General features: G+C 45.6%; 1 protein-coding gene across 8 annotated transcripts in view; it reads right to left on the bottom strand.

Annotated features, from left to right (window-relative positions):
• The window catches only part of STXBP5L (syntaxin binding protein 5L), a 340555-nt gene that overhangs the window by 108035 nt on the left and 216690 nt on the right, over window positions 1-15830 (bottom strand). For all 8 annotated transcript variants that reach the window (XM_073576992.1, XM_073576994.1, XM_073576997.1 and 5 more), the window contains exons 17-18: window positions 7207-7332; window positions 5841-5992 (exon numbers count right to left, since the gene is read on the bottom strand). In XM_073576992.1, the coding sequence (XP_073433093.1) occupies window positions 5841-5992; window positions 7207-7332 (278 nt within the window). The remainder of the gene's footprint in view (window positions 1-5840; window positions 5993-7206; window positions 7333-15830) is intronic.

Genomic DNA, 15830 nt, shown 5'->3' with positions numbered 1-15830 from the left:
CCGGGCCCTGCCGTGCACCCAAACAGTGGTTTATGACCATATATGAGGTATCGGTGTGCTCAGGAGAAATTGCTCAACAAATTTTAGGATCCATTTTATCCTGTTGCCCATGTGGAAATGAAAAAACTGAGGCTAAAAGAAAATTTTTGTGAAAAGAAAGTATTTTTTTTTTTTACAGATCAATTTGTGAAGTACCTGGGGGTTCAAAGTGATCACTATGCATCTAGATAAGTTCCTTGGCGGGTCTAGTTCCCAAAATGGGGTCACTTGTGGAGGAGCTCCAATGTTTATGCACACAGGGGCTCTCCAAATGCAACATGGCAATGCTAAATATTCCAGCATATTTTCCATTCAAAAAGTCAAATGGCGCTCCTTCCCTTCTGAGCCGTGCCGTGCGCCCAAACAGTGGTTTATGACCACATATGAGGTATCGTTGTACTCAGGAGAAATTGCTCAACAAATTTTAGGATCCAAATTTTTGTTGGAAAAATTAAAATGTCCATTTTTTCTTTCCACATTGCTTTAGTTCCTGTGACACACCTGAAGGGTTAATAATCTTCTTGAATGTAGTTTTGAGTAGCTTGAGGGGTGCAGTTTTTAAAATGGTGTAACTTTTGGGTATTTTTTGCCATATAGACCCCTCAAAGTGACTTCAAATGTGAGGTGGTCCCTAAAAAAAATGGTTTTGTAAATTTTATTGTAAAAATGAGAAATCGCTGGTCAACTTTTAACCCTTATAACTTCCTAACAAAAAAATATTTTGTTTCCAAAATTGTGCTGATGTAAAGTAGACATGTGGAAAATGTTATTTAGTAACTATTTTGTGTTATTAAATGTTATTTAGTAACTATTTTGTGTCACATAACTCTCTGGTTTAACAGAATAAAAATTGAAAATTTGAAAATTGCAAAATTTTCTAAATTTTCGCCAAATTTCTGATTTTTTGACAAATAAATGCAAAAATTATCAACCTAAATTTACCACTAACATGAAGCCCAATATGTCACGAAAAAACAATCTCAGAATCGCTAGGATGCGTTGAAGCGTTCCAGAGTTATTACCTCATAAAGGGACAATGGTCAGAATTGCAAAAAATGGCCTGGTCATTAAGGTCAAAATAGGCTTGGTCATGAAGGGGTTAAAAATGGAGGCAACATGACGCTCACTGTATCCCTCTGCTAGTAAAGCCAGAACTGATCCCTTCTTTTCCTCACTCAAGACTTTTCTTTTGAACTCCTTTGGCATGGGTAAAAGTTATTTTTTCATTCCTATTACTTTTGGGATATTACTAGCACTTGTTTTGCCATCCAGCTTCTCCTATTGCAGGAGGATTGTGAACACCACAGCAGGGTTTCTATACTTTCCTTCGTTAAATAAGATTTGGTTCAGGTGATCACTAATCAGAAGCATATTAAGTAGAATGAGGTGGACTCTGGCTGGAATCAGCTGACACTGGAATGGAGGAATGGCTGTCAGACACGGAGAGAAGCGGATTTTTATACAACTGTGCAGTGGGCTCTTAATTTTTGCCAGAGCTGTATATTGCTCATTACATATGGGGGTCCACGCACTCGCTGCTTTCCCCACATCTGCTGTACATGCTCCATCCGGCTGCAGCACATGCTGCAGACTACAGACAATAAAAAAAAAAAAAACAGAATATAGGACCGAGGAGCAGTAGATAAAATGTATAAATTTTATTATTACAAAAAATTCTGAATATAAAAATAGTATGTAGTATAACAATATATAAACAAGGGAATCAGCAACCCCTAGATACCTCAATCAGACTAGGCGGTACATAAATGGCAAATTAATTAATTGTATTAATTATATATCACATATATCCATAATAGTAAAAACAGACATTCACAATTGGCCATATCTATGGAAAAAAAAAAGGACCACAAGTATAAAGGTAAAGATAAATAATAGCTGCCAGATATAAAGTGTAAACAAATAAATAAGCAAATATCTCTCAAATATCAAATATAAAGTGCAATATATGTGGTCTAAAACAGGGACCTACTAAAGATACATAAAAGGAGATATGGGGGTCTCCCTGCCCACACTTCAGCAAGGTTGGTTTTTGGCATTATACGCATATATTACTTTATAGACCTGTATATACCCCCTTTTCTATGTATCATCATGGCCGGCATCTTTGAACTTGTGAACCACTGAATGTTATTTTGAAAACTTAGCTGTCAGTCCGTATCTCCTTTTATGTATCTTTAGTAGGTCCCTGTTTTGGACCACATATCTGGCAGCTATTATTTATCTTTACCTTTATACTTGTGGTCCTTTTTTTTATATATATGGACAATTGTGAATGTCTGTTTTTACTGTTATGGATATATGTGACATATACGGATTCAATTAATTAATTTGCCATTTATGTACCCACCTAGTCTGATTGAGGTATCTAGGGGTGGCTGATTCCCTTGTTTATATATTGTTATACTACATACTATTTTTATATTCAGAATTTTTTGTAATAATAAGATTTATACATTTTATCTACTGCTCCTCGGTCCTATATTCTTTTTTGGGGTTTTGCTGTATCATTATGGATGAGCTTTTACATATTTAGCCTTGTTTTTGGAATTAGACTACAGACAATAACCTGATGACTGTAATGGAGATCTGGCTTCTGGCAAAGATGAGATGAGCGGCAGGTTCTGCGTCCTGCTCTGAGCCTCACTTGGGCCGATGTTTCCTGACATTGCAGAGTTAATGAGGCTCCTTTTGTCAGGCTTGCATCTGATTGTTGGGGCGCCTGGGGTGCGACTGACGGCTTCGCTCTACCTCTGCACAGCGCTGCCTGCTCTCCAGTCCTTGCGCTCTTAGCATGTGACATGCGCTGGGTTATTGTTATCTCACAGCTGGAGTCAGGAGCGGGGTGATCTGCTGCGGGGACGAGACCACCCGTGTCACCAGGTGTCCTGTGTAGGCAAGTGGAGATGAGACCTCCTGAATCTGATTAAAATAAACTGGGTTTAATCCGGATCTGCCAGGGTTCTGGGGTCTGAGGCTCCTCCGTGCTGCAGCCCACCCAGGCCTGGATCATCGCAGAAGAATCATCAGAAAATGTATTCAACATGTGCAGCCGAGAAGTCGCCATCATCCTGCACATTACTGAGCATATACGCACATAGCAGCCGGTGTATAGTCCCCTTAGGCCTCGTTCACATGTTCATCATTTGGTCAGTATTTTACATCAGCGTTTTGGCAGCCAAAACCAGGAGTGGTGATAACAGGAGTGCTGACGTGTTTCTATTATCCTGCTCCTCTGATTGTTCCTCTCCTGGTTTTGGCTTAATAATACTAATGTAAAATACTGACTAAATACTGACCGTGTGAATAGGACCGTATACAAAGCCTCATGTTCTACAACTGTCTACTACACTTCACGAGTTCAACTTTATAATTTTCAAAATCTGTGCTGGTTGTCAGTGACCGGTATGTGTCCATACCGAGGGCGAAGACAAGAGAGAAGGCCCAGAACAGCGGAGGGCTTGTTACACTTGTGCCCAGTGTAGATAGTCAGCTAAGCACATCAATGGCCTGTCCTGATTGTAAAGGCCCCGTCACACTAAGCGAGATCGCTATGTCTGATACTTACCTCCGACCGGCTCCCCCCCTGGTTATCGCTGATCGCGCGAGAACGTCCTGGGCCGTTTCTTGTCGGACGCTTCCTACTGGCGCCGACGAGCAACGCGTGGACGCGGGCGGAGGACGTCCTCATCGCCACGTCTGACAGGTAAGTAACAACCGCTTCTGCGTCGCTACATCGCTAGTGAGAACTGCCTGTTTGGCAGCTCACTAGCGACCACTTAGCGATGCACTCAGGATCAGTAATGTAATGTATGTACACGGTGACTGCACCAGCAGAATAGTGAGTGCAGCTCTGGAGTATAATACAGGATGTAACTCAGGATCAGTAATGTAATGTATGTACACAGTGACTGCACCAGCAGAATAGTGAGTGCATCTCTGGAGTATAATACAGGATGTAACTCAGGATCAGTAATGTCTGTACACAGTGACTGCACCAGCAGAATAGTGAGTGCATCTCTGGAGTATAATACAGGATGTAACTCAGGATCAGTAATGTAATGTATGTACACAGTGACTGCACCAGCAGAATAGTGAGTGCAGCTCTGGAGTATAATACAGGATGTAACTCAGGATCAGTAATGTAATGTATGTACACAGTGACTGCACCAGCAGAATAGTGAGTGCAGCTCTGGGGTATAATACAGGATGTAACTCAGGATCAGTAATGTATGTACACAGTGACTGCACCAGCAGAATAGTGAGTGCAGCTCTGGGGTATAATACAGGAGGTAACTCAGGATCAGTAATGTAATGTATGTACACAGTGACTGCACCAGCAGAATAGTGAGTGCAGCTCTGGGGTATAATACAGGAGGTAACTCAGGATCAGTAATGTAATGTACGTACACAGTGACTGCACCAGCAGAATAGTGAGTGCAGCTCTGGAGTATAATACAGGAGGTAACTCAGGATCAGTAATGTAATGTATGTACACAGTGACTGCACCAGCAGAATAGTGAGTGCAGCTCTGGGGTATAATACAGGATGTAACTCAGGATCAGTAATGTAATATATGTACACAGTGACTGCACCAGCAGAATAGTGAGTGCAGCTCTGGAGTATAATACAGGATGTAACTCAGGATCAGTAATGTAATGTATGTACACAGTGACTGCACCAGCAGAATAGTGAGTGCAGCTCTGGGGTATAATACAGGAGGTAACTCAGGATCAGTAATGTAATGTATGTACACAGTGACTGCACCAGCAGAATAGTGAGTGCAGCTCTGGGGTATAATACAGGAGGTAACTCAGGATCAGTAATGTAATGTATGTACACAGTGACTGCACCAGCAGAATAGTGAGTGCAGCTCTGGAGTATAATACAGGAGGTAACTCAGGATCAGTAATGTAATGTATGTACACAGTGACTGCACCAGCAGAATAGTGAGTGCAGCTCTGGGGTATAATACAGGAGGTAACTCAGGATCAGTAATGTATGTACACAGTGACTGCACCAGCAGAATAGTGAGTGCAGCTCTGGAGTATAATACAGGAGGTAACTCAGGATCAGTAATGTAATGTATGTACACAGTGACTGCACCAGCAGAATAGTGAGTGCAGCTCTGGAGTATAATACAGGATGTAACTCAGGATCAGTAATGTAATGTATGTACACAGTGACTGCACCAGCAGAATAGTGAGTGCAGCTCTGGAGTATAATACAGGAGGTAACTCCGGATCAGTAATGTAATGTATGTACACAGTGACTGCACCAGCAGAATAGTGAGTGCAGCTCTGGAGTATAATACAGGATGTAACTCAGGATCAGTAATGTAATGTATGTACACAGTGACTGCACCAGCAGAATAGTGAGTGCAGCTCTGGGGTAAAATACAGGATGCAACTCAGGATAGTGCAATTAGTATTTATTTTTCAGGGGCCTGGATGTAGGTTTCAGGTTCTGATTAATGTCATCAACGCCCCTGAAGCTTTGGGGGTACTGTGTCTGGTGCAGTCATCAGTTTCCTGCAGCTCCTGTTTTTAGGTACCAATCTACACATACACAAGCTCTGCCTATGGTATGAAGCAGAGATAGACGCCTGATAGTTAGATTTTCCAGAGATGAAATAATTGTATGTGATATAAGGATTCTGGAGAAGACAAGGAATACTATGAGAAGACACACAGTGGGTGCTGGAGATGGCAGTGCGGTGGCACACGGTTCTCATGCAGTTGTGGTACATCATGCAGGATGTGCACGCTCTGTGCATCTCTTACCTGTGGGGAACTGCTTACTCTTGCGGGGCGAGCGCGGCTGCCTCTGGTACGGGTCGCTGGCTCCATAGAGGTACACAGTCCCCATGCTGAGCAGGATGGTTTTCTGAATATAATCTATCACAGCCAGGCCGTTACTGTTTCCAAAGGCGACTCTGAAACAGTGCAGAAGTTACAGGTCATCATCCAGGGGCGACGTGCAGCATCATCGGTACATGCGACATGTCACCTTCTGTCTCATCTTCAGTCATTTACAGCAGAGACAGGGAAGAGCCGCAGGTTTGTCTGTAAGGAGTTACGTGTAGATGTGTAACGGGCTGCACGTCTGTGTGTGAACAGGGCAAATCAGGGGGTGCAGAGCTGTCACCTCACTCATCACCGGGAGGACATGACACAAGTGTAACAAGGAGAGACTCGAGATCTGGGACAGACATGTAGTGGAGGTGCAGGCCATTACCTGTGGGGGCAACAAAGGGGGCTACTAAGGGGGCACTGATAAATAGTGGGGGCTACTAAGGGGGCACTGATAAATAGTGGGGGCTACTAAGGGGGCACTCATAAATAGTGGGGGCTACTAAGGGGGTTCATCATAAATAAAGGGGGCTACTAAGGGGGCACTGATAAATAGTGGGGGCTACTAAGGGGGCACTCAAATAGTGGGGGCTACTAAGGGGGCATACATAAATAGTGGGGGCTACTAAGGGGGGTCATCATAAAGAGTGGGGGCTACTAAGGAGGGCCATCATAAATAAAGTGGGCTACTAAGGGGGACCATCATAAATAGTGGGGGCTACTAAGGGGGACATCATAAAGGGGGCTACTAAGGGGGCACTCATAAATAGTGGGGGCTACTAAGGGGGACATCATAAAGGGAGCTACTAAGGGGGCACTCATAAATAGTGGGGGCTACTAAGGGGGGCACTCATAAATAACGGGGGCTACTAAGGGGGCACTCATAAATAACGGGGGCTACTAAGGGGGGTCATCATAAATAACGGGGGCTACTAAGGGAGGTCCTCATAAATAGTGGACGCTACTAAGGATGTCATAAATAAAGGGGGCTACTAAGGGGGCACTCATAGTGGGGCTGCTAAGAGGGGCCATCATAAAAAGAGCTGGCTACTAAGGGGGTCCTCATAAATAGTGGGGCTGCTAAGGGGGGGCCTTCATAAATAATGGGGGCTACTACTATTTATGGGGGCTACTAAGGGGAGAACATCATACATATAGGGGGTCCTCATAGAGTGTGGAGGCTTCTATGAGGGCCATGATACAGAGTGGGAGCTACAGAGGGGGCCATCATACAGTCAGGCAGAGACCAGCCATCATTTGTTGTCACCTTTATTAAAAACCTCCTGTCTGTACTCACAGGCCATAGGCAGAGCTGACGGCCATGCTGGTGATCTGCTGCGGAGGTTCTCCATCCATCCATACAAGCTGAACCACGAGATCTGTCTGGTAACCTGGTGGCATCCGCACAGGCCGGCTCTTCACACTGGGGGGAGAACACATCATCAGGGTCCTCTCTATGATCCTTTACTATAAGAACTATAGAAGGGGTCCTCTTATACTTCCTGCCATATAAAATATTTAAGTCTCTAAGCCCCTAGTGGAGATGGCACTTACCCCCCTCCCTTCTTCCCTCTGAGCCTATTGGAATAGACTGTACAATGGACATAAGGAAGTAGGAATATAAGTATAGTTGTGAAGTGAACCAGCCTAATTAAATTGTAGGCAGTCCCTTTTAGGAAAAAGGGCCCCTGCATTAAAAAAGATGATGTCTATTGTGTGTGGACAAAAGGTTATATATTAGACAAATAATTAAGACAGGAAAAGGTCTTGGAACAAAGGTACTTGTGTTTACACATAGATATCAAAATGGAAGGGGCTTTATCCACAGGAAATGCATCTTGCATTCAAGTGACACTGTTGTTTCCTGTAAGGCATATGCTAAACATTTATCCAGACATATGGCTCTGAAAGAACGTTAGAAATATTGGAGTCTGTAAAGATCCGATAGTGATGGGCCATACATTTTCAGCTTCAGGAGAAATCGGAGAAGAAGATGCATGTATTTTCATAACTGTAACTCCTGCCTATCAGCCACCAAGCAATAGTGAGCAGACCGCTCACAACAGACACGTTTTGTTAGGTCTCTGGGTAACAGTAAAACCCCGAAAAAAAAATATGGCAGTGATCTCGAACTTCTGCGATCATCAGGAGTGACGTTATCGCATGAGTTGGGAATTTCATAAAATCTTGAAGGGCTGAGGATATCCCACAACCTGACCCACGTGATGTCATCATGGGGTGGGGGTGAGTTGGTATAACTCAGGTGCTGACAAAAGGTCAAGACACATTATCATCTGTGTTCAATGATGAGGAAGATACAGTACATGTCAGTGTAGGCTTGATCCCGTTAGACAGACATTTCAATTGGATTGCTACTAAACACCAAGCTGAATCATCTCATGATCGGCGTAGTAAGTCTTTTACAGCAGTCCTGTGGCTGTGGAAGGATCGCAGAATAAACTCCCCAATAAAGACATAAAATAAAAGTGAAACAATAAAAAAAGTTTTACAAAATATTTAAAAAATAAACCTATTTGGTGCCTGTGAATCTATTACAGTAAAATTATCAAAATATCAAATTAATGACCCTGTATGGTGAATGCCCTACAGAGAAAGCAAATCAAAACACCAGAATTGCTATTTTTGGTCACAGCTCCGCCCTAAGAAAAAGTGCAACAGTGATCACCTGTGAATGTCGCCAATAAACAGACCGTCAGCCCAAAAGACCGTCCTCCCAGAAAGCCGTCAGCTCAGAAGATCTTCAGCCCAGAAGAACATCAGCTCAGACGATCGTGAGCCCAGAAGACCGTCAGCTCAGAAGACCGTCAGCTCAGAAGGCCGTCAGCTCAGAAGGCCATCAGCTCAGAAGGCCGTCAGCTCAGAAGGCCGTCAGCTCAGAAGGCCGTCAGCTCAGAAGGCCGTCAGCTCAGAAGGCCGTCAGCTCAGAAAACCGTCAGACCAGAAAACAGTCTGACCAGAACACCGTCATCCCAAGAGACCATCTGCCAAGAAGACTGTCCGCCCAGAAGACCGTCAGCTCAGAAGACTGTCAGCTCAGAAGACCGTCAGCCAAAAAGACCGTCAGCCCAAAAGACCGTCTGACCAGAACGTCTGACCAGGAGACCGTCAGCCCAAAAGACCGTCAGCCCAAAAGACCGTCAGCCCAGAAGACCGTCAGCCCAGAAGACCGTCAGCCCAGAACACCGTCAGCCCAGAAGACCGTCAGCCCAGAAGACCGTCAGCCCAGAAGACCGTCAGCCCAGAAGACCGTCAGCCCAGAAGACCGTCAGCCCAGAAGTCTGTCATGCCAGAAGACCGTCAGCCCAGAAGTCTGTCATGCCAGAAGACCATCAGACTAGAAAACCATCCCTCACACGGTTCCATTAACAGAACAAAAATAACCTTACAGATCTCAGAAAATGGCCACAGTAAACCAATCATTATTTTTTAAAATGTAAGAAAGTTTGGTAATCGCGCCGACCTGAAGAATCATGTTACTGAGTGATTTTACAGCACAATGAACACCAAAGTAACAAAACCATGGTGGAAGTACAATTTTTTTATTAATTTTTATAATTCTTTATATTTAAATTTTTTAGTACATTATATGATAAAACTACAACTTGTCCTGAAAAAGAAAACAAGACCTCATCCTACTACGGAGACAGAAAGATAAAAAAAAAGATGGCTCTTGGAAAAAAGGGAGAAACAAACAAAAGATCAAAAACGATCTATCGCCTGGTCCGGAAAGGGATAATAAATTAAATTCTCAGCCCTGCGGAAATGTAAAGTTTTATAAAGTTCTAAACAACTTTCTGTAGCTATCTATTATCTATCTATTTTGTAACAACCCTGCTGGCATCACTGCATGGCCTCCCATCCCCCGCACACCAACTTAATTTCTGCTTCAAGCCATGCTGTGAATTCTGTCTGTTGCCAGCCCTGTGCCTCTGCTCTCCATGTTTCCTGACTGTGTGTATAGGGGGGCGGCGCCTGAACTCTCTGGTTCTTATGCCATCAGGGTGCACCTGTGTAATATGTCCCTTATCAATCACCTAGAGCCCTTGACTATTTAGTTTAGCCACACCCACTGACCTTTGCCTGAGCAATGTCTATACTCAGTATCTTGCTGCTGAGGAAGCCAGGCCCTGTTCTGTGTATCTCCTTCTCTGTAGGAATACTCTTAGCCTTGCTTTGTACCTTGTCCGCCTGCCAGGAGGCTGAATATCCTGGCCCTTGAGTCTTGGTCCCAGTACCCTGTCTGTACTCTGTCCTACCTTAATCTCCCTTTCTCCTTGTCCGTGGCTTCCTTCCCTGCTGTCTTTCCTTGTGTCCTCCCTATCTGTGAATCTGCACCCTTGCAGCTCTATCTGTGAATCTGCACCCTTGCAGCTCTATCTGTGAATCTGCACCCTTGCAGCTCTATCTGTGCATCTGCACCCTTGCAGCTCTGTGCATCTGCACCCTTGCAGCTCTATCTGTGCATCTGCACCCTTGCAGCTCTATCTGTGCATCTGCACCCTTGCAGCTCTATCTGTGAATCTGCACCCTTGCAGCTCTATCTGTGAATCTGCACCCTTGCAGCTCTATCTTTGCATCTGCACCCTTGCAGCTCTATCTGTGAATCTGCACCCTTGCAGCTCTATCTGTGCATCTGCACCCTTGCAGCTCTGTGAATCTGCACCCTTGCAGCTCTATCTGTGCTCGGCTCCCTAGCCGCTCTATCTGTGCTCGGCTCCCTAGCCGCTCTGCCTGTGCTCGGCTCCCTAGCCGCTCTGCCTGTGCTCGGCTCCCTAGCCGCTCTGCCTGTGCTCGGCTCCCTAGCCGCTCTGCCTGTGCTCGGCTCCCTAGCCGCTCTGCCTGTGCTCGGCTCCCTAGCCGCTCTGCCTGTGCTCGGCTCCCTAGCCGCTCTGCCTGTGCTCGGCTCCCTAGCCGCTCTGCCTGCTCGGCTCCATAGCCGCTCTGCCTGCTCGGCTCCCTAGCCGCTCTGCCTGCCCGGCTCCCTTGGAGCCCAGCCTACTCAGTACTCCTGCGGCTCTGCCTACTCTGCACTCCTGCGGCTCCGCCTACCTGCACCTCCTGTGTGAACAGGTCCAAACCTGTTCTCTCATATACCACTCCTGCTTGCCCAGTGTCTCCAAGCCGTGCCCGCTTGCCCAGTGTCTCCAAGCCGTGCCCGCTTGCCCAGTGTCTCCAAGCCGTGTCTCCAAGCCGTGCCTGCCTGCCAGTGTACCAAGCCGTGCCTGCCTGCCAATGTACCAAGCCGTGCCTGCTTGCCCAGTGTCTCAGCCTGCCTGTTAGTCACACCTGTCCAAGTGACTTGTCCCCGAGTGGGATCAGCAGCCACAGCCAGACACCACCCTGGAGTGGCACATGACAGCTACCTGCCGCACAAGCCTGACATCACAATCAGAGGCTCCAGTGAAGACCGAGGTAGCTGTCGTAGTCACGCCCCTTCCAGGGTAGCCTGGTTTGTGGCACGGTGGGGCCACAACCCCCCGGCTCACGCCATTCAGCCAAGGCGTGAGCGTGACATATCTATTATCTATGTATCATCTATAGAGATGAGCAGACACCTGAATGTTCGGGTTCGGCCGAACAGTTGCAAAAAGTTCGGGTACCAGAACAATACCCGAACCCGAACCCCATTCACTTAAATGGAGGGCCCAAACACCTAGTGTTTGCCACGCTGTCATGTGCATGACAGCACGGCAAACACCATTTCTGATCGGCAGTGAAATCATCCCTGCCGGTCAGAGAGCCGCGGTTCCCACGCTGTCAAACAACATCGTGAACGCTCATCTGTGATCGGTCACTGGTGTAAGCTGATGGGACTACTGCTCCCATCATCCGCCTGCTGCCCCTAAAAACAGTGACAGCAGGAGCGGATGATGGGAGTATTCATTATCCGGCTCCTTCGCTGTAAATAAATAATTTATAAATTAAACGTTGTGGGTTCCCCTGTATTTTTGATAACCAGCCAGGCAAAACTCCCTGCTGGGGGCTGCAACCCTCAGCTGTCAGCTTCAGCAAGGCTGGTTATCAAAAATAGAGGGGTCCCCACAGTGTTTTTTTAAATTACTTAAATAATTTTAAAAAACGTCGTTGGTTCCCTCCATTTTTGACAACCAGCCAAGCTAAAGCAGACAGCTGGGGGCTGGTATTCTCAAGATGGTAAGGGGCCATTGATATTACAACCCACCCAGCCTAAAAATAGCAGCCCGGAGCTGCCCAGAAGAGGCACAATTCTGGCGCTTTGCCCGTCTCTTCCCACTTGCCCTGTAGCGTTGGCAAGTGGAGTTCATATTTGTGGAGTTGATGTCACCTTTGTTTTGTCAGGTGACATCCAGCCCACAGTTTAGTAATGGAGAAGTGTCTATAAGTCATCTATCCATTACTAATCCTATAGTCACATGGTAAATAAAGACACAGCCAGAATAAAGCCTTTTATTAGAAATAAAACAAAACACTTTTACTTTTTGATTTAAAAATAACAGTTACACTCACCTAATGCCTAATTCCACCTAAACCCTCGTGTTCTGTAATAAAACATTAATTAAAAACAACAATATCCTGCATCTGTCCGTTGTTCTGTCCCTCACCGTAATCTATGTCTGGGGAAAAACAGTTTTCAACCTGGATTGTGCCAAGATGCGACCGTCCAGGCTGAAAACCACTGATGAATGAGCTGCTGCGTGCGAAGCCTCAGTGACCGGCGGTGATGTCATCGATGTTACAGCCGGTCACTGAGTCTGTGTTCCCAGCTGTGCTGAACTGCCGTGACCTCGGTGAGATCCCCGTTAGCACTGTGAGAAAAAATTTTTTTTAATTATTTATTTACAGCGCAGGAGCCAACTAATAAATACTCCAATCAGCTGCTTCTGCGCTCGCTGTTATTAGCAGCAGTAGGCGTCGGATGATGGAAGCAGCAAGCAGTCCCATCATCTGACCCCAGTGACAAGAGGTAAACTTTATACCTCCAATCACAGCTAAGCGCTCACGCTGTCTTTTGACAGCGTGGGAACCGCGGCTGACTGACTGGCAGGGATGATTTCACTGACGATCGGAAGCGGTGTTTGCTGCGCTGTCATGCACATGACAGCGTGACAAACACCCGGTGTTCGAGCAGCCGAACCTGAACAGTAACACGGACTTCCTGGTGAAGTCCGTGTTCGGTGTACATGCCCGAATAGTAAGTGTTCAGTTCAGACGCCAAACTCTGCTGTTCGGGATCGCCAATCTATCGAACAGCACACTTAAGCAGGTCCAATGTGAGTGCAGAGCCTTTTGCAAAATTATATCAAAATAGAAAAAGCAGACAGCACTTCAATAGTTACCATTACAAGTGGACTTTATGTAGCCCACGTGGCGTGGCGACGTTTTGGCTCAAATGAACCTTTCTCAAATAGTCATATGAGCCTCTATTGTCTATCATCTAACTATTATCTGTCTTTTGTAAGGCAGCTACCGGATACATAGTTGATGGAAGGTATGTATTACAGAGATGGTTGTCATCTGTGATGTAATCCTGGAATATTGCTCTAGTGCATATAGCACTAAGAGGGTTGTTTTGAACATCTCGCCAGGCTTTACGGACGGCCTGAGAGGTGAACGGGTCTGACTGCCCACATACCTCACCTCTGGGTGTGGTTAATATGTTAAAATGGAGTCCGTTGTTACCACATGGTTGTGTGTGGAGGGAGAAGGCACCCTATGTTGTATGTTCAGACCGAACCGGAGTACTGGACGCTATCCAGCCTGTGTAACCAGGACTGGCTTTCAAGAGACTTTATCAAAGTAACTGTTCTGCCTGCACTGAAGGCTGTTTATTTTTCCTTTGCTTGTGGCATGGTTAATGAAGCAGCAATAAACCAGCATGGACATTTAAATGGAAACGCTTTCCTGTTTTACCTCCAGACGCAGCCAAGTAATAGCCTTACTCTATCTATCTATCTATCTATCTATCTATCTATCTTCATCCATCAGTAGATGGAAACTATCCTCATCCATAGGCTGCTTAAGAGAAATCTCTGGCACACTGTGATGACAAACCCTGGCCTTATGTGAGCAGGACTAAGCCTGCACTGATTTCCCATCTGTAGGTGCAGTGTCTGCTGGCCAGTTCCTCCGTCGGCATCACATGCAGGGTGTACGGTGCTGTTCGGCAGTAATTTCCTGGAATAAGCGATGAATAAACATTTTTCTACAGAAAATCAACAGAAAAAAATCCTCTTCTAACCTAAAATTATCGGCGATGAGTTGTTGTTTCAACAAAGTGAGTAAAGCTGAGTGCGGCTAATCACGGCGTCTTTGTGCGCACGGCGCTGGATAATGCTGTAATTGCTCTTAATTTGCAGCTTTGCCGGCTCGCTCGCTGCCAGTGCCTGCGCTTATTAGGCCACCTCGTACGCGCTCAACGAATGACTGTAATCTCGGGATATTAGATCCTCGGGCTTTATGTGCAGTCGCTGCCAGCGTAATCCGAGAGTAAGGCACAAAGCACCAACACTCGGTAATCTGGGGTATATCCGAGGAGTAGTAAACTAAGGCTGCTTTTACACTTACCGTGTTTCTGCGGGCCGATTTTGAGCCTCAATAGATTCCTATGGGGCCACAAAATCAGCCTGCAAAAATTCCACGGTGCGCCGTGTGCCGTATGGGCCGTATTTGTGGCTGTGATAAAAGATCAAGCTTGCTCGATGTTTTTCTCGGCGTATGGACACAGCCCCCATTGAAAACCAATGGGGCCGCAAGAACAAACGGAAGTTTGTTTTTGCGGCGCACCGTGACTTCTGTTTTTGCGGAACGCCGGGTTTTTTTTACAATACTATTTCAATAGTATTGGAAAAATGTAAAACTGCAATCTGCAAGCTTTTTTGCGGCCCGTTATTGCGGCAGACCGTAAAAATTGCGGTGATATGGCCCGCAAAAACGGGCTGCAATAACGGCCCGCAAAAACTGCGGTAAGTGTAAAAGTAGCCTAAGGAGCGACACTCTGTGCCAGACAGCAGTTGCTAAAGGCTGGTACAAAGCACTGACCCATGACTCACCATTTACAGGACCAGCAGTTATTCTTTATGTGTAAAGGAGAAGCAAAGCAAAAGAGGAAAGGGTTCTTTACAGTTACAGCAGTAAAGCAATGCAGCAAAGACAATGGGGACATATGAAAGGGGGATGTCCAGGACTGAGCAGGTCATTTTACCATATAGAGTAACAGGGGAGGGCGAACTGCTGTTTGTGTTGTTAATATTTTGGGGTACATGTGATATTTTGATCACTTTTTTTGATTTGGTTGATTCGATGATCGAAAATCGGGAATTCTGGTCTTCAATTTAAAAAAAAAATAAAATTTCCGTAAGAGTTAGTAAATTTCATATATTCACCGGACTTTTCCGGACGTGGTGATACTAAATAGCTTATTTTTTTATTTTATTTTTGGATGACAAAACGGACGTTATTCAAACGTTTCTGTTTTTTTTTTTTTTTAAATTAATATTTTGAATAAAATGTCATTACATTTGACTTATTTGTTTAGTCCCTCAAGAAGCCTTACACCTACGACCATTTAATCGCTTGCACTATATATTTCAGTATTGCAGTATGTAGTAAAAGTAACAATCTCCCGTGTAGCCCAGACCACTTTTGTGAAGGTCCCCAAATGCCTCGGCACCGCAGGGTCACCCTGTGACTGCCCTGTATTTGGTGCAAATGCATGCCCATCGGGGCCGCTAAGAACCACTGTAATGTCTGTTAGTGACTGACAGCAGTGCCTGAATGGTTTGACTGCAGTGATTGGTGCTGGCCCCGGCCCCTGTGTTCGAGGCGCACACAGCAATCGCCCCCCTCCCCCCGTATGGAGCCAAGTATGACTTACATATGTGTTGTGGTTAAGCAAGGGGCAAATTAAAAAGCAGTACCAGA

This window comes from Dendrobates tinctorius, unplaced genomic scaffold, assembly GCF_039654945.1.
Source record: "Dendrobates tinctorius isolate UK_male_01 unplaced genomic scaffold, ASM3965494v1 ptg000054l, whole genome shotgun sequence".
Lineage (NCBI taxonomy): Eukaryota > Metazoa > Chordata > Amphibia > Anura > Dendrobatidae > Dendrobates > Dendrobates tinctorius.
The sequence above is the reverse complement of the archived record's forward strand: the minus strand, read 5'-3'. Positions and strand labels throughout refer to the sequence as shown.